The 22,416-nt window shown below is 48.6% G+C and overlaps 1 protein-coding gene across 1 annotated transcript; it reads right to left on the bottom strand.

Moving 5' to 3' along the window:
• Positions 1 to 673: 673 nt before the first annotated feature.
• Positions 674 to 18,900, bottom strand: LOC146189350 (uncharacterized). Its single transcript, XM_084605245.1, has 6 exons — positions 18,646 to 18,900; positions 17,402 to 17,514; positions 15,871 to 15,982; positions 13,825 to 13,977; positions 5,369 to 5,500; positions 674 to 1,057 (listed from the first exon to the last, which is right to left on the bottom strand). Exons 1-6 carry the CDS (start codon positions 18,898 to 18,900, stop codon positions 674 to 676), a joined length of 1,149 nt encoding a protein of 382 aa, XP_084461371.1.
• Between the last annotated feature and the right edge of the window lie 3,516 nt (positions 18,901 to 22,416).

The following is a 22,416-nucleotide window of genomic DNA, read 5'->3' on the forward strand; positions in this document are numbered from 1 at the left end:
TTGGGCGGAGTTGAAATGTAGAAGGATTTTCTTGGCGCGCGGTTCATAGCCCGATGATTTTGGCTTGTTTGTTGTAGCCACAAATAAAACGATTTACTCTTCTGTTCAACGGAATAATACACATGCTGCATAACATAGCACTTAGTTACCAAGTGCCGTTTTCCGGTTCTACTATACTAACTCTACCTAAAAAGTTTTAAACCAATCCGCTACTGTTGGTGTATTCGGCCCAATTAACTTTATTCTATGACTGCAGTAAAAATGCGTAACTACTCCATATTTACTTCATTATTCACTGCATTGGCAAAATGGCGGACTGCCTTCATTATAACTTCATATATTTATGGAGCAAATGTTTCCGCACATGAAGTTTAAGGAGTGCACGCGTTAAACATTGATTGGTATGTACACTATGCTTAAAGTGAAAAATATATTAATTGAGGTGCTTTTATGTTTAAAAAAAGTAAACGCCGCAAAGATAGGAAGAAGTGGTTGATATCATTTAATAATGCGATATGTTTGAACTCGAACATTAGTTCTGCACTACACATGGATTCAGTAAACCATCTGCAAGGTGTCTGCAGTATAGGTCTTGGTGGATCGAGAGGAAATATGGTTGAAATTAGCAATTAACTACCGCCAACTATATGAACTAAGTTCACTAACAAAAACATCACGGAACAAGACCTGAAGCAGACGAGCTTTGAAGCGAGTCTGCTAAGGGCTGCTGTTGCACTTGTCGCGGCCAGTGGCGCCGCCGTCTGACGGGCTTCGAGACTCGCTTGAGTATTTTGCGCCTACGAGGCGCTGCCGTCATCTCAGGCGATGGTGGGATGGCACTAGTAGTCCGGAGTTGTGGGAGCCTGGTGGGCGCTGTAGTCCACGGTGCTGTAGTCTTTGCGGTGGATTTCTTGAGCGTGGTTCCGCGTAACGCAGTCGCCACGGCACTGAGCCTCGAGTAAGGAGCCTCAGAATCGCAGGCACCGATGTCGTCGTCCATCTCGACATTGTAGACGGCCACGCAAGACACCTCCGAGTGCTGCACTAGCGATGACACCTGAAAATGGAAGAGGAGGTCGGACGACACGAAAGGCGCGCTGTATGTAATTTCGCTTTAGATGGTAACCTAGACGAGAATGTGAGGGGGAAGCAATGCGCCTACATAGCACGCATCGCGCGACATTCGGAAGTGATCCCGGTTGGCATGTATTTCTGTGCCCTTTTATGCTGCACCTCCTCTTCAGACCCTTCATGTTCCTTCAAAATTTTCATCATATGGAGATATGGTAGATGGTACAAATTTTTATCCAGGATGCTGTTGATACCTTGCTTGCCGCTGCAGGAAGACTGCTCTTTCTGGTGGATTCACGGGTCTCTTACAGGCTTCATGGATCTTATGTAATAGAACCTGCTTGACTGGCTCCTTGTCTGATGGAGAGGTGAAAAAAGGATGAGAAACGCTCAAAGGTAGAGCACCGACAGCTCATTATGCGAAGAGAAGTGTTAGACTCAAAGAGGGCAGCGTTTTATTTCAGAAGAAACTCGAATCGCTGATGTCCCAGCTGGAATCACACTGCGGAAATAGTGAACATCAAATGTCTGCTCCAGGAATCAACGCTTTCTGTGGCGCGTATAGATGCACTCATCCAGTCACGCCAACTTCCGTACTACTCAAGAACCCTCCTGCTGGTATAGTTGTAGAGTGGTAGTGGGCGTTGTCGACCACTTTGGGACCAATAAAAATGGATTACGGTATCACTAACAGATTTCCATTTGGCGCCTTTTGTGTCAAAATGGCGTCGTAATTGAACGTTCCCTGTGCAGAGTTCCTATTGTGTCACACCATTTCGCTTTCAATTTAGCAACCATCTGTTAGCTGATTTGGCCTAGTGCGACAGGGCAAAGCCACTGAAGCGGGATGAAGCGCAGCTCGCCGACTCGTGGTGCCATCTAGCGTCCCCATAAAGGATGATCTATGCATATGCATAGTGTCAGTTGCAGTGCGCGTGCTACTTTAGTCGGAGCAACTGAAGAAAAAGTTATGGGGTAATATGGCGGGAAACTTAAGCGCCATCTTTAAGGGAATGACGCGATAGCATGATCTGCCACCCCACATATATAAAGCCCCGCCTTAACCAAGCCGTATAAAAGTGCCTGCATGGCCTAGGGGTACCGTGTCAGGATGTGAGGGTCCTGGCAGGCTGATTCTAATAATGCAAGGAAAGAAGTGGCATGAGTTGGCAGCCCCTACACGCGCTCAGTCAGCTGCCAGCTATCACCTGTCAACGTCATGCTCGTGATTTTTTCTCTCACAACGCCGATAACGCTGCCGTCCGATTTTTTTGGTGCACGGCGCTTTAGCGCCATCTCGTTAAATCCGCAGGTGCATGAAGCAGCGGATAATCCGATTAAACAGCTGAAAACCACTTTTCATCAGACACAACCTGCGCTGTAACGAGCGTGGGTTCAAGGGGATTATCCGCGTGACCATAAGAATCGATGGACGTCATTGGCTGCAGGAGGGTCCTTTGATGGGCAAAAGCCGCTTTTCTCGTGAGTTGCATATGACTACGATGATACCGCTATCCGCCACCGTGACCCTCTACCGTTCGTGGGCAGGGCGTACAAGCTGATTGGTTCCAATCATCATCATCATCAGCCTGACTATACCCACTGCAGGGCGAAGGCCTCTCCCATATTTCTCCACTTAACCCGGTTCTGTGCTAGCTGCATCCACTTGACCCCTGCGAACTTCTTAATCTCATCCGCCCACCTAACTTTCTGCCGCCCCCTGCTGCGCTTTCCTTCCATTGGAATCCAGTTTGTTACCCTAAGCGACCATGGGTTATCCTCTCTTCGCACTACATGTCCTGCCCATGTCCACTAGAATGTCGGTAACTTGAGTTATTTCTCTGACCCACTCTGCACGCTTCCTATCTCTTAATGTTACCCCTACCATTTTTCGTTCCATAGCCCTCTGGGTTGTCCTCAACTTAAGTAGAACTATCTTGGTTAGCCTCCACGTTTCAGCGCCATAGGTGAGTACAGGTAAGATACAACTGTTATATACTTTCCTCTTTAGCGATACCGGTAAGCTGCTAGACATAATCTGCGAGTGCTTGCCAAATGCGCTCCATCCCAATCTTATTCTTCTTGTTATTTCCTTTTCATGGTCCGGATCTGCGGTTACTACCTGTCCTAAGTAGGCATATTCGCCTACTACTTCCAGTACTTCGCTACCTAATGTAAACTGCTGTTCCTTCCCGAGGCTGTTGAACATTACCTTAGTCTTCTGCATATTGATTTTCAAGCCTACCTTTCTACTTTTCCTGTCTAGGTCATCTATCATTTGTAGTTCATCTCCCGAGTTGCTTAGCAAGGCAATGCCATCAGCAAATCGCAGATTACTGAGGTATTCTCCATCTACCCTTATGCCTAACTGCTCCCATTCCAAGTCTCTGAATACTTCCTCTAAGCAAGCTGTGAATAGTACTGGGGAGATTGTGTCTCCTTGCCTAACACCTTTCTTTATGGGAATTTTGTTACTTTCTTTATGCAGAACTATGGTTGCTGTGCAGCCACTGTATATATCTTCCAGCACTTTGACGTACGGCCCGTCTACCCCCTGATTTCGCAATGCCTGCATCACCGCCGAGGTTTCAACTGAGTCAAATGCTTTTTCGTAATCAATGAATGCTATGTATAAGGGCTGGTTATATTCCGAGCATTTTTCTATCACCTGATTGATGGTATGGATATGATCGATAGTAGAGAACCGTTTCCGAAACCCTGCTTGATCCTTTGCTTGATTGAAGTCTAAGGTTGTCCTGATTCTATTAGCGATTACTTTAGTAAATACCTTATACGTAACAGACAGTAAGCTGATTGGTCTGTAATTTTTAAGGTCCTTAGAGTCTCCTTTCTTATGAATGAGGATAATGTTTGCATTCTTCCATGGTTCCGGTACCGTCGATGACACCAGGCACTGCGTATACAAGGTGGCCAGTATTTCTAACACGATATCCCCCCCGTCCTTCAGCAAATCCGTAGTTATCTGATCCTCTCCAGCTGAATTCCCTCGTTTCATAGTTTCTAATGCTTTCTTGACCTCGTCCTTCGTCACTGGTGGAACGTCTGAATGTTTTTCCCTACCGCCAATCTCATTACGGTCCTGACTACTTTGGCTACTGTAGAGATTTGTATAGAACTCCTCGGCTACTTTGACTATCTTATCCATATTCGTGATGACGTTGCCGGCCTTGTCCCTTATCGCATACATCTGGTTTTTGCCTATGCCCAATTTCTTCTTTACCGCTTTAAGGCTTCCCCCGTTCTTTACAGCATGCTCAATTTTCTCCATGTTATACTTCCTTATATCGGCCACCTTGCGCTTATTGATTAGCTTTGATATCTCGGCCAATTCGATCCGGTCTGTCGGATTGGAAGCTTTCATTCTCTGGCGTTTCCTAATCAAATCTTTCGTCTCCTTAGACAGCTTACCGGTATCCTCTCTAACTGTCCTACCGCCTACTTCTACCGCGCACTCAGTAATGATATCTCTGAAATTATTGTTCCTTGCCTCAAGGGTAATGTCGCCATCCTCAGTTAGAGCTGAATACCTATTCTGTAGCGAGATCCTGAACTCTTCTGCAATCCCCCTCACCGCTAATTCGTTGATGGGTTTCTTTCTTACTAATCTGTTGCGTTCCTTCTTCAGATTTAGGCTAATTCGGGAACTCACCATCCTGTGGTCACTGCATCTCACTTTCCCGATTACCTCTACATCTTGCATAATGGCGGGGGTTGAACGCATCATGAAGTCGATTTCATTTTTAGTCTCCCCGTTCGGACTTTTCCATGTCCATTTCCGGTTCTTCCGTTTGCTGAAGAAGGCATTCATGATTCGTAAGTTATTGCGCTCTGCAAACTCAACTAGTAACTCCCCCCTGCTATTCCTAGAACCAATGCCATAGTCACCTACTGCCTTGTCTCCTGCCTGCTTTTTCCCTACCTTGGCATTGAAGTCACCCATTAGTACAGTATACTGCGTCTTTACTTTTCGCATTGCCGATTCATCTTCGTAGAAGCTTTCAACTGCCTGGTCATCATAACTACATGTAGGTGCATAGGCCTGTACAACCTTCAGTTTATACCGCTTATTGGTTCCAATGCGCCAGGTCAATTTGCCGACATCCAGTATGTGGCGCCATCTATCGACATGAAAGTGATCTGGGCATGCGCAATGGAACGTGCGGTGGTGGATCACGGTAGCGGATCGCGAATCACGGTGTGCTAAATCTCTCTAATGCCTCGTGGCAGACGGTGATAACCTGCACATGTAAAGAAGTGAATCGTGGCATATACATACCTTGTTGGTGAGTGTGGTCTCGTTGTCGAAGCTATCGAGGATCTCGGCGACGGCTGTTGGCCGTCTGTGCACCAGCGCCGTGTTGGCCTCGGCGCCAGGCTCGAACCGTACCAAGGTCCACTCGCGGCACCGCTGCGCGGAACGCACGACACGATTGTGACACTCCACGCTTTTTCTAAAAACGAGAGCTGCATGCCTATTGTTACGGGAAGGAACACCAAGACGCGCATTGAAACACGCAATCCGTTCGTTTAACCGAATATGTCCGAATTGTTGAATTCATTTGGGACGCTGACACTCCATCCATTTTTGTTGCTATCGGGTAATAAAAATTATTGTGTGCCTTTTTTCCGGCTATATATTCTTTTTGTGCTTGGAAAAGTGAATGAATGAACTTTTATTAGAGGAGGAAGCTCGGAGGCCCGTAATTAAGGGATTAGGAATAAGGAGGCAAAATGTCCGTGAGTTATAGTTGCAGTCAAGTTCAGAGAAATCCATTAAGCAGGGTGACAAGCCCTGTCTCACTATAAGGCCACTCGTCTACCATAGGCAGCATGATCCCCATTATTGCTGTGTAGGGCGAGAGAAAGAACTTGATTGAAGGCGATATCGTCTGCGAGTGCGCCATGTTTGGTAACTAAGGCGTCCCTGCCTCGATCAAAGAAGGAGCAGTGTCATATGAGATGATATAGTTCTGGCTTGCAATCAAGGTGGCAGTATGGGCATTTCAGTAAGCTGCAGTCTTGAGAAATCTGCAGTAGCGATTGCGGGCAATTCGGTGTTAGCCATTTGTGGAGAATGTGAGGAGTGTAGGCAGCATTAGCACAAAGCTTATTAATGAAAATGTCTTCAGCCCGAGCTTGGAGGAGCCCGCGAGAAAACCCGAGTGGTGTCACGAAGCCGACGGCGACTCGCGCTCTTGAGGTGGTTCAATCGCAAAATGGTGAATGGCAATGTTCATCTGATCGCATGGAGCTTCGGAAGCACGCACGGGGTGCCTTCATCAACAGGGTCCAGCGGAGGAGTAGAAGTGAGTAGGCGCTCCCTGGCCACTTCGTGAGCTGGCTGATTCCCTGTACCAACATCAGTATGGCCTGGAGTCCATACGAAACGAATGCAATACTCACGCTCTTCGAACATGGATACAGTGAATTGCAGCTTGGTCGAGATTAGGTTGGTAGTAGTAGGTTCACTTAGTTCAAGTGTGGAGGCATGGTAGTCTGTGATGAATCTGATTTGGAGTGAGGTTTGACCCATGGCTGATATAGGGTCCGACTAGGTATTTTAGCGAAAAATAGATGCATTTACTGCTGAGGAAATTGCACTTACGTATACCGAACTTTTCCCCCGCCACGTACTCGATTCCATCTCGTGATGTGAAGGCCGAAAAAAGAACTGTACTGCTTGAAAGTCAAAAGCAGTGCAGCATATCCTCAGAAATCCGGGCGAAAAAAAAAGTGTTTTGACATGATAGCGCGCTGCTTGCAGAAACAACCGCTGTAGTCAATTCTTGTACTATATATATATATATATATATATATATATATATATATATATATATATATATATATATATATCCAGTTGGAACATGACATTATCCGGTCCAAGAGTAAAGATGCGAAGGCCATCCTTGGCCTCGATCTAAAGAAGGCATTTGATAATATCTCGCACCAGGGAGTCATGGACGGCCTATCAGCATTGAATGTAGGGACAAAAACGTATAACTATATCAATTCTTGTACTATATATATATATATATATATATATATATATATATATATATATATATATATATATATATATATATATATATATATATATATATATTGTTATGGACAATTTAAGGAAAAAGCGGGCAGTAGCGCGGACTGGAGTGCTCGAGCTAGGCCCGGTAACAGTTCATTAAACGTCATCTCACTGTCATCGACCATCTCTCTGTTCTGTTTTCCTTGCCTTGCCGCTTCTTAACAATTGGTGGAGGTACGGGGTACTTTAGCATCACCCCCTCATCATGGTATGCCCTACGACTTCTTGCGCCATCGGCTTAAGGTCAGGAGGCGTCGCATGGCTGTTCCCCAGCCTGCCGGACCCAGCAAGACCTTGCCGTTCCTCCACCCCATCTCCCCGCTCCGACCACAAAACACGACGAAGGAGAGACTGACCCAAGAGGGGGGGGGGGGGCACATATGACCACAGGAGACAGGATGAGACCCGAGCGACCATATGCGACCCCACTGACCACATGTGCCGACCAAAGATCCCACGACCCAAGACACCGCTACACTTAAAGACATACTCCCCTGCCTATGCCATGCGGTGCGTGCTTTGACCTCCGCCATCGAGTCGTGGCAACGTGTTGCCCGAAAGTGTCCTGGGCCAAGGTTCATCGGGAATCATAGCGCCGGCAAGCCGTTCTATTCCTTCTTCTTCTTCTTTAAGCATCCAGACACGCCCATCGATCATGCCATGAAATCATCAACATTGGTAAACTTCCTTGTCCACGATCGAGACGATCGCTCGGTGGCCCCAGGTCATGTTACGGACAATTCAAGGAAGAAGAAACGGGCAGTAGCGCGGACAGGAGCGCTCGCGCTAGGCCCGGCAACATTTCATTAAACGTCATGTCACTGTCATCGACCATCTCTCTTTCCTCTGTTCTCCTGTTTTCATCGGCTTGCCGCTTCGTAACAATATGCTCAATTCTACCCTGAAGAAGGACGGTCCACCGTCCGAGCTGTTGTTAGAATAAAATAGGATAATCGGGAAAGTTGTGTGACATCCTTCTTGAATTTCCGTGGTTCATTAGTCAAAAGCAAACTGTGTCTATATATATATATATATATATAGACACAGTTTATATATACCATATATAGACCATATATATATATATATATATATATATATATATATATATATATATATATATATATATAGGATAAGTAAATAGACATATATATATATATTGTAAAACAGGTATTGGGCTCCGATATGTTCAGCGCCTGATGCTTTGAAGAGAACGCGTGACGGTCAGGAAAGAAGACGACAACGAAGCTCTCTCTCCGACGCTCGGGCGTGCGCTTACAGAAGTGCAACGACTGATCGCAGAACGTTCCATTGATTGTTGACGGCGTAGCGCCCTGTTTAAGGACTCCTATTACAAGTGGTGGAGGTGACAGCAATCCCCTCAACCTGGAGCTTCGCAGCCGAGCGTTGCCTACCACTTCCGCGATGCCTGAGACCGCCAACCAACCGCCAACCCCATCGCCTGTCATCTGTCCCGGTGCAGCGCGTCAGCGCGACCCAGCAATCTTCAGCGGCACCGATGACACGGATGTAGAAGACTGGTTGGCGTCGTATGAACGCGTAAGTGCGTACAACAAGTGGGACGACAACGTGAAGCTCACAAACGTCATTTTTTATTTGAGCGACGTGGCCAATCTATGGTTCCGCAACCATGAGAGTGACATCCCTACCTGGGCGGCTCTCAAGACCAGCCTGACCGAAGTTTTTGGCCGTCCCGCTATACGTAAGCTTCGCGCCGAGCAACGCTTGCAAAGTCGGGCACAACAAACCGGCGAGAACTTCACCAGTTTCATAGAAGATGTCGTCGACCTCTGCAAGCGCGTCAACCCTACCATGAGCGACGCCGAGAAGATCGGGCACATTATGCAAGGTATTGACGATAACGCCTTCCATATGCTCGTCGCCAAAAATCCCCAAACTGTGCCCGATGTAATCAGTTTCTGCCAAAGCTTCGATGAGCTGCGCAAAAGGCGGCTTTCTACACGATGTGCTGGCCTTCAGCAGGCCACCCTTTCCAGCTTGGCTCTCTCCGGGGACGGTGCCCTGGATCAGCAGTCGCTCTTTCAGCAGATTCAACAGTATGTGCGTGAAGAAGTCGCACGCCAGCTTTCTTTGTCTACCTGCCCCCCAGCACCTGCGCCTACGCCGCCGCTCAATCCCACCCTGCAGCGTGTTATACAAGACCAGGTCGCTGAGGTTCTGCCTTCACCTCCTCAGCAGCCCCTGGTGGCGGCTCCTCTCACGTACGCTGAGGTTTTGGTGCGGCCACCACCCCCTGTCGCCCCTGTATACAGCCGGCCTCCCCTCCTATACGAGCCTCAGGGACATCAGCAACCTCCGCAGCCTACAATTCCCCCTTATCGTCCGGTTCTCCGCCGTCGATTACAGCCACAGCCTTCCAACCCCTGGCGCACACAAGACAACCGACCCATTTGCTACGCCTGTGGAGTCGCCGGCCATGTGGCTCGTTTGTGCCGCAATCGTGGCCCTCGTCCCTACAACTATACACGTGAGCCGATGTACAATCTTACCCCGTCCCCCCCGCCCGTGTTCCCTGAGCCTTCTCCGCAGTCCTCTTCAAATTACGATCGCCGATCCCACCGGTCGCCTTCACCAGGCCGTCGTTCCCGTTCTCCAATGCTTCGCCGCCAATCAGCCGGTCACACGGAAAACTAACGGCCGCAGTTCCGGAGGCAAGAACTGCGCCATCAGGGACTAACACAAGACATGTTTCATTACCAGCCAACATTATTACCGTATTCATTGAGGGCGTTCCTGTCGAAGCACTTGTAGACACTGGCGCAGCCGTATCAATTCTTAATTACGCCCTCTGTCGCAAGCTCAAAAAGGTAATGACGCCGCTTCCTGCCGTTTCTCTTCGCACCGCCAGCGCTCAGGACATTCGACCATTAGACGCCTGCACCGCCCGCCTTGTCATCGACGACGTTCAATACACAATGGAATTCCTCGTCCTCGCCCGCTCATCACACGACGTCATCCTTGGTTGGGACTTCCTCTCCAATCATAACGCCATAATAGACTGCGCCCGTGCTCAACTTGAGTTATCACCCCTCAGTGAAACTTCTTTCGACGCGTCCGCTGTTGCTGCCGCTACCGTGCACGTTGCAGAGGACACCGACGTTCCGCCTTTCTCCTCAGTGCTTGTGCCTCTTTATTGTGCTGCTCTTTCCGACGCCACTGTTATCTACACACCCTCGTTACGATGCGCTGACCAAAAAGCCGTGTTGCTGCCCCATGCTGTGCTAACAATTTTTCGCAGCTCAAGTGCTATTTTTGTTTGTAACCCGTGCCCCTGCCCAACTACTTTGCTCCGTGGCCAGTCACTGGGTAGCGTTGCTTTGCTCGATTCCACTCCCACCTATCCCTTCGTCGATAACACTGCCGGCCTTCACATCAGTGCCATAACGCCTCTTCCTGTCGCCACTCCATCTTCCCTCGAAGTTTTCCACCGGTCCATCGACGCTGGCCTGACGCCCTTACAACGAGCCCAGCTTGTCGCCATCCTACAACGTTTCGCGGCTTCGTTCGACTCCCAGCAACCTTCGTTGGGACGCACAACTGCCGTTACTCACCGCAGTGATACCGGCACGCATGCCCCTTTGCGCCAGCGTCCGTACCGTGTTTCAGCCGCCGAGCGCCGCATTATTGACAAACAGGTGACTGACATGCTCCAGCGCAACGTGATCAAACCGTCGCACAGCCCTTGGGCGTCTCCGGTCGTCCTGGTCAAGAAAAAAGACGGTTCCATCCGATTCTGTATAGACTACCGCCGACTGAACAAGATTATGCGCAAGGACGTTTATCCTCTCCCTCGTATCGATGACGCTCTTGACTGCCTACAGGGAGCTGAGTTCTTTTCTTCAATAGACCTGCGTTCCGGCTATTGGCAGGTGCCGATGGCAGAGGCCGATCGCCCAAAAACCGCTTTCGTCACACCCTATGGGCTCTATGAGTTTAATGCCATGCCATTCGGACTATGCAATGCCCCTGCCACATTCGAACGCATGATGGACAACCTACTCTGAGGGCTCAAATGGCACACTTGCCTTTGTTACCTGAACAACGTTGTCATCTTTTCCCCAGATTTTCCATCTCACCTCCAGCGCCTTGAGACAGTTCTGCGATGCCTGACCGACGCTGGCCTCCAATTAAATTTAAAGAAGTGTCGTTTCGGAGCACGACAGCTAACAATTCTCGGGCATGTCGTCTCCAAGGACGGCGTTCTTCCCGATCCGGCAAAACTGCGCGCTGTGGCAGAATTTCCCAAGCCAACTAATGTGAAAGAACTCCGCAGCTTCGTCGGCCTCTGCTCGTACTTCCGCCGCTTCGTTCGCAATTTCGCCACAATCATCAACCCTCTCACCAAGCTTCTGTCCAGCCACGATCTTTCAGCCTGGTCTCCACACTGTGATGATGCCTTCGCGACACTCCGCCACCTTCTGACGACTCCGCCAATCCTGCGTCATTTCGACCCTTCTTCTCCCACGGAAATCCACACTGATGCCAGCGGCGTCGGCCTCGGCGCAGTACTTGCTCAGCGGAAGTCTGGATTTGATGAGTACGTTGTCGCTTACGCCAGTCGGACCCTAACAAAAGCTGAAGCAAACTATTCCGTCACCGAGAAAGAGTGTCTCGCTATCATCTGGGCAATAGCAAAATTTCGCCCCTACTTGTATGGCCGTTCTTTTGATGTCGTCACCGATCATCACTCCCTCTGCTGGCTGTCTTCTCTGAAAGATCCTTCTGGTCGACTGGCCCGTTGGGCTCTGAGGCTCCAAGAATACAATATTAACGTCATCTATCGCTCTGGCCGTAAACATGCCGATGCTGATGCTCTCTCACGTTCTCCATTGCCGTCTGAAGCCACTCCTGCTATATCCGTCCTACATCCCACCGACACGCCCACCGATATGACTTCCGAGAAACGCAAAGACGCATGGATCGCTTCACCCCTGGATGTTTTATCTGGCCGCGCTTCACGACCTCCTTGCCGCGCTCTCCGTCGCCAGTCTCACCATTTCGCCATCAGAGACGAGCTCCTCTACCGTAGGAATTACCTTCCGGATGGTAGAAAGTGGCTGCTTGTAATACCGACCCATCTGCGCTGTGTGATTTGCTCCCATTACCACGACAATCCCCAGTGTGCCCACGCAGGCTTATTGAAAACCTTCACTCGCCTGCGACAGCGGTACTACTGGCGTGGGATGTACCGTTATGTTCGTCGGTTCGTCCAGTCCTGCCAAGAGTGTCAGCGCCGAAAACATCCACCTCGCCAGCCCGCCGCTCCTCTGCAGCCGCTGACCTGCCCAGCTCATCCCTTCGAGCGCGTTGGAATCGACCTGTACGGCCCGCTTCCTAGCACATCAACAGGCAATCGCTGGATCATCGTTGCAATTGATCATCTCACACGCTACGCCGAAACGGCGCCTTTGCCATCTGCTACAGCCCAAGACATTGCCTCCTTCATCCTCCATAATATCATTCTTCGCCACGGGGCTCCCAAAGAATTGCTAAGTGACCGAGGTCCTGCCTTCCTTTCTGAAGTTGTCGAAGCTGTTCTGAGAGAATGCAAAATCGTTCATCGCGCCACCTCCGCGTACCATCCGCAAACAAATGGAATGGTTGAGCGTTTTAACCGCACCATGGGCGACATGCTGGCAATGTATGTCGCTTCCGACCACTCCAACTGGGACCGCGTTCTTCCATTCGTCACATTCGCTTATAACTCGGCCACTCAAGCAACCACAGGATTCTCGCCATACTTCCTTCTCTACGGTCGTGAGCCCTCTTGTACCATGGACACCATTCTCCCTTACCGACCGGATTCCTCCGAATTCACGACTGTTTCACAAGCCGCAACTTATGCCGAAGAATGCCGCCAGCTTGCCAGGTCCTTCACTTCTCACGCCCAGCAACTGCAGAAAACCACCCGAGATAAATCTGCACTTCTTCCTACTTACCGTACAGACTCTTTGGTCTGGCTATGGGTGCCTTCCTCCAGTCCCGGCCTTTCATCCAAACTTCTGAGCAAGTATCAGGGCCCCTACCGTATTGTCAAGCAAACATCCCCCGTCAACTACCTCATCGAACCCCTTACGCCATCCACTGACCACCGTCGCCGCAATCGTGAAATAGTACACAGTAACCGCCTGAAGCCTTACTACGACCCTGCCATCGTCACATCGCCATAATCCGCCAGGATGGCGTCTTTTAGCCCGGGGGAAGTTGTAAAACAGGTATTGGGCTCCGATATGTTCAGCGCCTGATGCTTTGAAGAGAACGACAATCATGTTCAACGCGCGTGGCGGTCAGGAAAGAAGACGACTACGAAGCTCTCTCTCCGACGCTCGGGCGTGCGCTTACAGAAGTGCAACGACTGATCGCAGAACGTTCCATTGGTTGTTGACGGCGTAGCGCCCTGTTTAAGGACTCCTATTACAATATATATATATATATATATATATATATATATATATATATATATATATATATATATACGTGTGTGTGTACATATTTTGTCTAGCGTATATATTTTTGCAGAATCAGCTGACAACGCCGTAATTTCTCGACACACACACAAACTTCGATTTGTTCCACTTGTTAGCTTGGAGGAGAAGTGTATGTGGACGTACCATACGGTATGACTCGGGGAAGTAGTTGTGGCAAATCTGGCCGAGTCGCCTCGGCCGGTCGTACAGCAGGAAGCGCATCACAGCCAGACTTAAAGACACGCACGTCTGGCTCGTTGGTACTCCGAGGCGCTGGATTTTGGCCACTGAGGAAGCCTGCAGCCCGCGGTCACGTGTCTGCTCTGTGACCACAAAACTTTGTGTGGCCACCTTGTGAGCAATGGATTATTCGCTGTGCGCAATGTCAGCTCATGTTAAATGACCCCTGGTGGTAGAAATTATTTCGGAGCTCTCGAGTAGAGCTCCTACCATAACCTGTGCGCACCCATAGAGCACTTAAGGACAACTTTCAGAGTTTTTCGATAATCGCATGGCATTCTTTATAAAGCAAGCTGTTTTTCTATAAGAAAGTGCAAAGTGAAACAATGTTAAACAAACAAAAAATATCAGAGAAAAGATCGGCCGTGAACGTTTGCTTCGCGTTACTTGGCGATGGCATCAAGATGACTAACAACACAAGCAGGCGCGCATGCAGTGGATAAAGTAGAAATTGATAACGCTGAGCTTTTTCATGAGAACGGAGATCCGTTATTAACGTGCGGGGAATATCTTAGAAGTAAAGAAAATGCAGTGTTCTTAGTAGCGACCATAAAAAATGCTCCTGAAACAGTAAGATCAAAGATCAATTAAAGTTGGAACAAAGTTTCACTTCTCTGCCAAACTTAGTGCAAGTAATCAGGAAGCAAAAGGAGCACCCATCGTACAAGTGTCGTTAAGATATAGGCTCGCAAAACACGTGCAGCTGCACTGTACCAAAGCAAAAATTGTCTAGTTATTACATCATAGCACTATACGACTTCGAATACCAAAAGAAACATCGCATGTTTTATGGCATCGTAGCACTATACGACAAACTTCTAATGACAGCGGAAGGGATATAAAATGTTGATTTCATTCTAATTTTGTACCATTTCTAGTTTACTTTTTGCGTTAGGTTTACTGGGTAACCAACTCGCCCAAACTCAACCATTATTGAATAAGCGAGGCGGTTTCCCGCCACGCTGCAGTAAGCTTTAACCAATGATAAATGGAAGACAGAGCGTTATGTAGTGGCTAGTATGGGCCATTCACGCCGGTGAAAAAAAGAATTGAATAAGGCGAAACTGAATTGTGCCGTGTACCGGCTTTAAACATTCCTGTGCTAAATGCAGACGTGAACATTATGTTACAACATTATGCCGACGGTTCCGCAAGATATACCACCGCACAAAAACCTCCGTAGAGGGAAGGCTATCTAGAACCAACTCTAGAATTACTTTTTCCACCCATCTTGCACTTATGTATGCTTTCTATCCCGATCGCTATAGCAACCCCGCAACCCTAGCAACCCCGTCCCCCTTTTCCCATGCACTACTCTTCCACGCCTCTGATGGTAAGTCGCCCCGTCTATTGCGGCTCTGGACGATCAGCAGTTCCTTATTGCGGCGTCGAATGATGTTCTGGACAAAGGGCTCTATCCCCTGGCGGCCTTTTTTCAACCTCAATAAATAATAAAATTTTCAGGCTCCCTCTGAGCTAGATGCAGCAGAGCGTTTCTGCTACAATGAAATCTTTCGCTCGAAACCACATATTTTTACCCCGCCGGGGTGGCGCAGTGGTTACGGCGCTCGACTACTGTTCCCAAGGACGCGGGATCGAATCCCGGCCTCGGCGGCAGCTTTTCGATGGAGGCGAAAAGCAAAGCGCCCGTGTGCTGTGCGATGTCAGTGCACGTTAAAGAACCCCAGGTGGTCGAAATTTCCGGAGTCCTCCACTACGGCGTCTCTCATAGCCTGAGTCGCTTTGGGACGTTAAACCCCACAAACCAACCAACCAACATATTTTTATCTGCCAACCGCCAGAAACACGGAAAGCCGAGCTGTTAGTATGACATTTTGACGTAGCGCTCGTTCCGTCTTATTTCTTGTCCTCTGTGTTTCGCACTCTTTCCACAAAACCGCCAGAAAATGTGGCCATGCTTCCGCGAGATATGAAACTGTGCCCGCTTACAATACTGTCGTTCGAGACGGCGTTCCGGTAGGCGCCCAGGGCGTTCAATACGAACGAGCGGCACGGCCTAGGTCTCGCGTCGTGCGACTCGAAGACGGTGAAGCTGGAGAGCCTGCATTGCATCCATTGCCCAATGCATATAAGGAAAAACGTATGGTGGACACTTAAGCTCCGATTTAAGTCTAAGACGCGATACCGTATCGGAGACTACGTGACGTATCAAGCCCATTTAACCAATCCGCATGAACATGCTTGCGGAGTCTAGAGGCAGTGTGTCTGACCCAAGAGTGCGAGGGTACTGGCAGGCTGATTCTGATATCACCCATCCGTATGAAAGCAGAGTACAGAGCTGGCAGCTCCTGCCAAACGTAACGTCATCAAAACCTACGTCCTACGTCACAGCCTACGTAACGTCATCACAGCCTACGTCAGTGCTCGGTCATGTCATCTGCCAGCTACCGTTTGCCAGCGCCACGGTCGTGATTTTTCGCTCACCACGCTGATACCGACGCCGGAGTGTCTGGTGAAAAGGGTGTTTTATGCGTATCATGTTGAAATAAGAAGAATTAAATTCAAATTGCCGCAAACTAAGCACACAAGGAGCTCTAACTGGATTGATACGCACAGAGAGAGCAAATTTTTATTGCGATACTGTTTATTGTGTTCACTGTGTGACTCGAGTCCGCGTTGTGAGCGAAAATTCCCGCCCATATGCCTCTGGAAGGTAGCAGCTGGCAGTTGGCATATAGCCATGCACTCATTGGTCGTTGGATTTCGTGATGTCATGAGACCACGTGACATGTCCTAGTGGGCATGCGCATATGCGCTGCCAATCCACGCTTCGTTTTGGAATGGGAGGGTGAGATCGGAATCCAGCCTTACAAGACCATTGTGTTTCCAGTTAGACACGCTTAATTTTTAGGGCTTGGTTGGAGTGGGTCTTCATATCGGTCGGATCATCTTTCAGATAAGGTGGTGTCATACGACTGTACACTAACGAGTAATGTATAGGTTTAGGTTTACGGAGTTTAATGCCCCAAAGCGACTCGGAGTCCTATGAGAGACGTAGTGGAGGGCTCCGGAAATTTCGACCACCTGGGCTTCTTTAGCGTGCACTGACATCGCAAAGCCCAGGGGCGCCTTGCTTTTTGCATCCACTGTAAAGCCGCCGCCGAGGCCGGGATTCGATACTGCATCCTTAGGCACAGTAGTCCAGTGCCCTAACTACTGCACCACCACGGCGGGGCTTAAATAGTATGTCTGGTAGAATAGAAGCACAAATAAAATATTGCTATTTATGTAAGTAGCAATGTCAATAAACTTAAAAGAGAATCCGGAACGGGAGACTTGGCAAACGGGAGTCATTGTCGCTATCGCGTCATACATACCCTTAAAGGCGGAGTTTAAAGTGTCCCATAATTTTTGTGACCGCGATAAAAATCATGAAGAATGAGAATGACTTGTACCATATTCGTTCACGCTTATACATGTTAAAATCGATGAATATCATTCTCTGCGCGTTCAAAATTACCTGACGATGGTGCGCAGGGCGTTCTCAGTGTACTCGTCGTCGTGTTCGTGGCTCTCGCGATGGAATAAGCCGAACACGATCAGGTAGTCCTCGCGGAACAGAGCTCGTAGCCGCTGCAATATAAACCGACAAAAAGGAGAAAAGGCTGTCAATTATTACCTGATATGTGCGATAACTACGATCACATTTCCGTTGGGCTAGTCTAGAGCGGCCATCGTTTTACTAGCTCGCGTTAAGTGATGCTTCTAGGGATTTTCCTCACTCTCGAAATAACCTTGCACTTTGTACCTCTTTCCCGGAAAGGACAGTACTGACGTTTACATGCAATGTACTTTGCTTGCAGCGAGTACATTTAATGTGCTGCGGTCAATGTCTCGAGCTTGCATCATTATTTATACGTACTCAATGGCACTTAAGGGTGGCTACCTCCAGTTTTGAGCGGTTTCGTAGACTGCGACGTCTTTTATGTGTGAACGATATGGCACACAAGTAAAGCTGGTAGTGGAACTCTACTAAACCATTGCGTCCTTCGGGCGCCAGCTGCTGCATAGTTACAAGATCACAACGCTCCACAGCACAAATCACACCTCATAATTGTTATCATCAATATCGATGGAGCTTGAAGCGCTAAGCCATTCCTGGCGGTTTCCTGTTACCTCCATCCAGCACATATATGTGTGGGTACCCTACCTTAATCATCCGACTCGACTCTCTGCCAGGCCCGATAACCCTTTATGTCCGTTGGCCTGCACTCTTTCATTCTAACATACAACGTCGGTTGTCTGACTTGAGCGTCAGGCTTCCCCAAAAGCCCGCTTACTCCTTGTAATTTATCATAAAATTCGTGTTCCAAGCTCTAACAATGGTATCTGAAGAATTTCAAGCGGACCAAAACTAAAAAAAAAAAAGCATATTAAGGAAGCAAGGTCATCTTGCTTCGGGCTTGATCAGGCTGATTTCCTTCCCTCTGAGACAGCGAACCAAAGAAGAGCAAAGGACTGAGTTCATGATTAGTGGTGTAAACGAAGATCAGTTCGTTTCGTTTAGTTTTACGATTATCTATGCCGTAATAGAGTTAGAAAAAAAAAAAGATTCTTCAACCGATAATACTATGCGCAATTCATTCAATGCAATGCAACACAATTCCTTTCCACCGCATGTAACCCGAACGGACAGCATGAACTAGACCCAGCTGCCTGCCATATCTGCGTTAATCATCCTTCTCCTCCCACCATGCCGTTTACCTTGAGAAACTCGACGTATATGTCGACGATGTGTCGGCTCACGACCAGGTTGGTCATGGCGATGCCGTCTAGTCCGACACGGCGCACCCACTCGTAGACGAGGTTCGCCGACGAGGCCAGCCCCGCGCGGTTCGCCCACATGCGTAGGTAAGCGTTCTCCACGTCCAGTGAGCGCAGACCGGCCAACACCCTGATGCCAGGAGCGCCCGCCTCGCGAAGGGCGCGCACCTGCTCAGCCACCGCGGCCGCCGTCATGGGAAAAGGGTTGTGGTTGCCCGGTGCTGCCGAGAGCAGATAAATGAGCATGAGAGGAGAGAACGCAAGAACTGGCCCGAGGCACATTGTCTAGCCCGAGGTGGTGTTCTAGGCCAAGAGAAACCACTTTATCGAGCTGCTTGTGTGTTAGCCGTAATTTGACAGCGGGAAAGTCGCAAAAAGGTTAATTGGTTGTTGCAACTGGTGCGAGGCGAGTCAGACCTTTTGCTATGTCGCTAGAATCAATGTCCTGACTAGGCTAAATGGCTAAAACGAGATGCATTGGGAAATGTTGACATCGTGTTCCAGGAAGATGGGACATGAGGATGCAGCTAACTGATGGTACAGCCATGCCCTAGTCGGTGCATAAGGGATGATAAGCTATTAGGCATAGAAGAAATTTGCTTGTTCATGCAGGAAGAGCCGACTTTTTCTTCAGAAAGAGAAGTTGAAGACAGACTAAGAACTGAATCCGCCCTTGTTTAGCAAACTCCCAAGACAACCACATGTCGGTGGAGAATTCCCGTAGACTGTATTAAGGATGCCCGTGACAATTAATAGTCAGGTTAAGAAGTACAATATAGTCGTTAACGTGACAGTGTACAGGCGATGCATTTGCTGATCGAAGGTAGATCAATACTCCATAGGATGTGAGCCATTACACCGAGACTGCGCGGGCACCTTGACGTTGAAAATGTAGTTTCTCATCGGCAACAAATAGCGATTAAATATGCTTACGAATTTGTCTTGCGACTGCGGCCAGACTCGTTTTGCAGTTTGCTCTGTGGTATACCTAAACAAAGCAAGTGCTTTACCCTTCCTGGCCGGTTTGATGACCCTCTGCTGCAGGTCGAGCACCTGGTCTCCAAGTACCAGGTGGGAGCACTCTCTCAGGGGAGGGCCGCGACTCAAGCCGCCTCTTTCCAGCACGCACAGTAGGGAGCGAGGCCCTGTAACAGCAGGATGACACGCGTTTGACTAAACGCACATAGATGCTAGTACATGGCGGTACGAGTTCACTCGACATTTAAAATTGTTTTTTTTTTTTTTAATGAAGTCCACTTCCATTTCAAAAGCATGCTTTGTCTTCTGAACCTTTAACTCCGCCACATTGAACTACACAAGCCGTACTGCATCCATACATCACAACTGGAAAGCTGTGAAATATGGATGCGAGAGTTGGACTGTGAAGAAGGCTGACCGCCGAAGAATTGACGCGTTTGAATTGTGGTGCTGGCGGAGACTCTTGAGAGTTCCTTGGACGGCCAGAAGATCAAATCAGTCGATATTGTCGACCATAAACCCCGACTGCTCATTGGAGGGTCAAATTCTAAAGTTAAAGCTCAGCTACTTTGGTCATCTGATGAGAAGAGAGGAGTCGCTGGAGAAAGATTTGATGTTGGGAAAGGTTGAGGGTCGCCGGAGAAGGGGTAGGCAGCGAACGCGATGGTTAGATGGCATCCTTTGAGGCGCTGCAGATGAAGTTATGTGATGTTAGGAAGATAGTGAGAGACCGGAAAGAGTGGCGTGATATGGTCCATAGGGTAACGAAAAGTCGGACACGACTGAACTGAACTGAACCACCACCACCACCACCACCACTTAAGCGGCCGTTTGTCGACAATAAATGCACGGATGTGCACGTTTTATCTGTGAACACGCAGCGCTGTTCTTCTGGTCATCTAGCCTCCTTTTACTTAGAATTGTATAGGGAGACAGCAGCCTTCAATTCTGACCTCTTCTCGGTCACGCAGCCTGCCGATAACAGTACGCTCAGTTGCCTCAAAAGTCTGGCGTTGTAGCTTGTACACTCCGAATTTAAATCCGAACTGCAGTCTTGCTGAGGCAGAATGTCTCACCTGGACCGTACACCTTGGTGGGTAAGGGCAGGGCCAGAAGACCTCTTCCGCGGCCTTCAGCACTGTAAGTGGTGTCGGTGCTGATCCCACCCGACTCGATGACCTTGATCCCGCTGCCCCGGGACTTCGCTTTAGACAAAGTCTGCTCGAAGCCGGTAGATCGAGGCCTGCTCGTGGGTTCGTAGTTTGTGACGGGTCCTTCCGTCGCTGGAGAGAAAAGTTCAAGGCTCATGGATTCATCTTGCAGATATTCGAAAGCCAAAGCAAACGACGCTCGATAAGAAGGTATAGACACTTTATTGACTGTGGTTCATTGCACCAACATTCAGTAACTACTAGTTTTTAACCCGTACCTGACCGTTAACGCCCCGTGTAGGAAAAATCTGACCCGGAGTTGTCAGCGATGTCCACCGTTTGACGCCTCACGCACTGAAAAAAAAAAAAAAATTAATTGCCACGCCTTTGGCAGGTGGTAGTTCGAAGCTAACAAGGCTAGGTGCTGAAAGATGAGGTAGCATGGTCGCGTTGGAAGGCACTGCCTGATGGGGCAGCTTCTTTCATATCGAAGGGTGGGATGCCAATCGAGCAGTACGGAATTGTTCCCCACCTCCCCACCTCCCCACCTCCCCACCCCTGCTCTTCGGTTTGAAGCCTCGTAGACTAGAGGTAGTAGGGAAGCGGTAGTTGGCAGGTAATGCGAGAAGGGCCTGCTTTGATTTTAGGTGCACTGCACCTCAGACGCTCAGTTCTATATCGCTCATGGAACTCATCAGAAGTATGCAGAGTGGTTCCTTCCTGTTTCCGAAGGGGCTGCAGTTATCTGCGTTGAACGATAAGAACAAACCACGACGCTAGTTTAAAGCTGTAAGCAGAAATTTGAGCCAGTTGCTTCATCTTCGAAAACATTTTGAAACGCGCGCCCACTGAAACGAGCGTTAATGTCTCTAATTTATTTATCATAGACAATAGCATAGTCACGTACTGTGCAAACGAAACTATCACTCGTATATGCTGCATAAATCTCATTGTTCTCCTTTGATATATTTTCTTTTTATTTTTGTTCAGCGCAGGACGTCGGTTTGGTTGGGTTTGGTGGGGTTTAACGTCCCAAAGCGACTCAGGCTATGAGAGAAGCCGTAGTGGAAGGTTCCGTCAGCGCGGGACTTCGGGTGCAGCAAGGTCTAATACGAAGTCAGCGCAGGACTTGGTATTAGACCTTACTGCATCTCAGTACTAAACGCTTGAGGGAATGGCTGCAGGAGTGGTACAGGGTAGAATTAACAGGAAACAATTTTGAGGTAAAGGTAACGTTTGTAGGCTTGTTTTCAAAAACACTGAAAAGTAGCACGGCAGGGCTGATACTTGCCTTACGCTTGCTGTACTACAATGACCCAAATTCTTCTACTGCTTGTTTGATCGTGCAGAAATAATTCAAAGCAGTTTTTTTTTCACAAATGGACCGAGTGATGCAATTTCAGCGTACTTGAAAGTGAAACTGAATCAGAACTTTCGACAATTTCATGCTTTATATTCTACAGTAAAACATTCGGACAAAACAAAAAACCTACAAACTATTCACCAACTAGTAGGCAGGCTTTCATGAACCAGGAGGAATCATGGGACGGAAAATGTCTTGAACAGGGATAAGAAGCTAAAA

This window comes from Amblyomma maculatum, chromosome 5 (assembly GCF_055883805.1).
Source record: "Amblyomma maculatum isolate TAMU_Amacu chromosome 5, ASM5588380v1, whole genome shotgun sequence".
NCBI lineage: Eukaryota > Metazoa > Arthropoda > Arachnida > Ixodida > Ixodidae > Amblyomma > Amblyomma maculatum.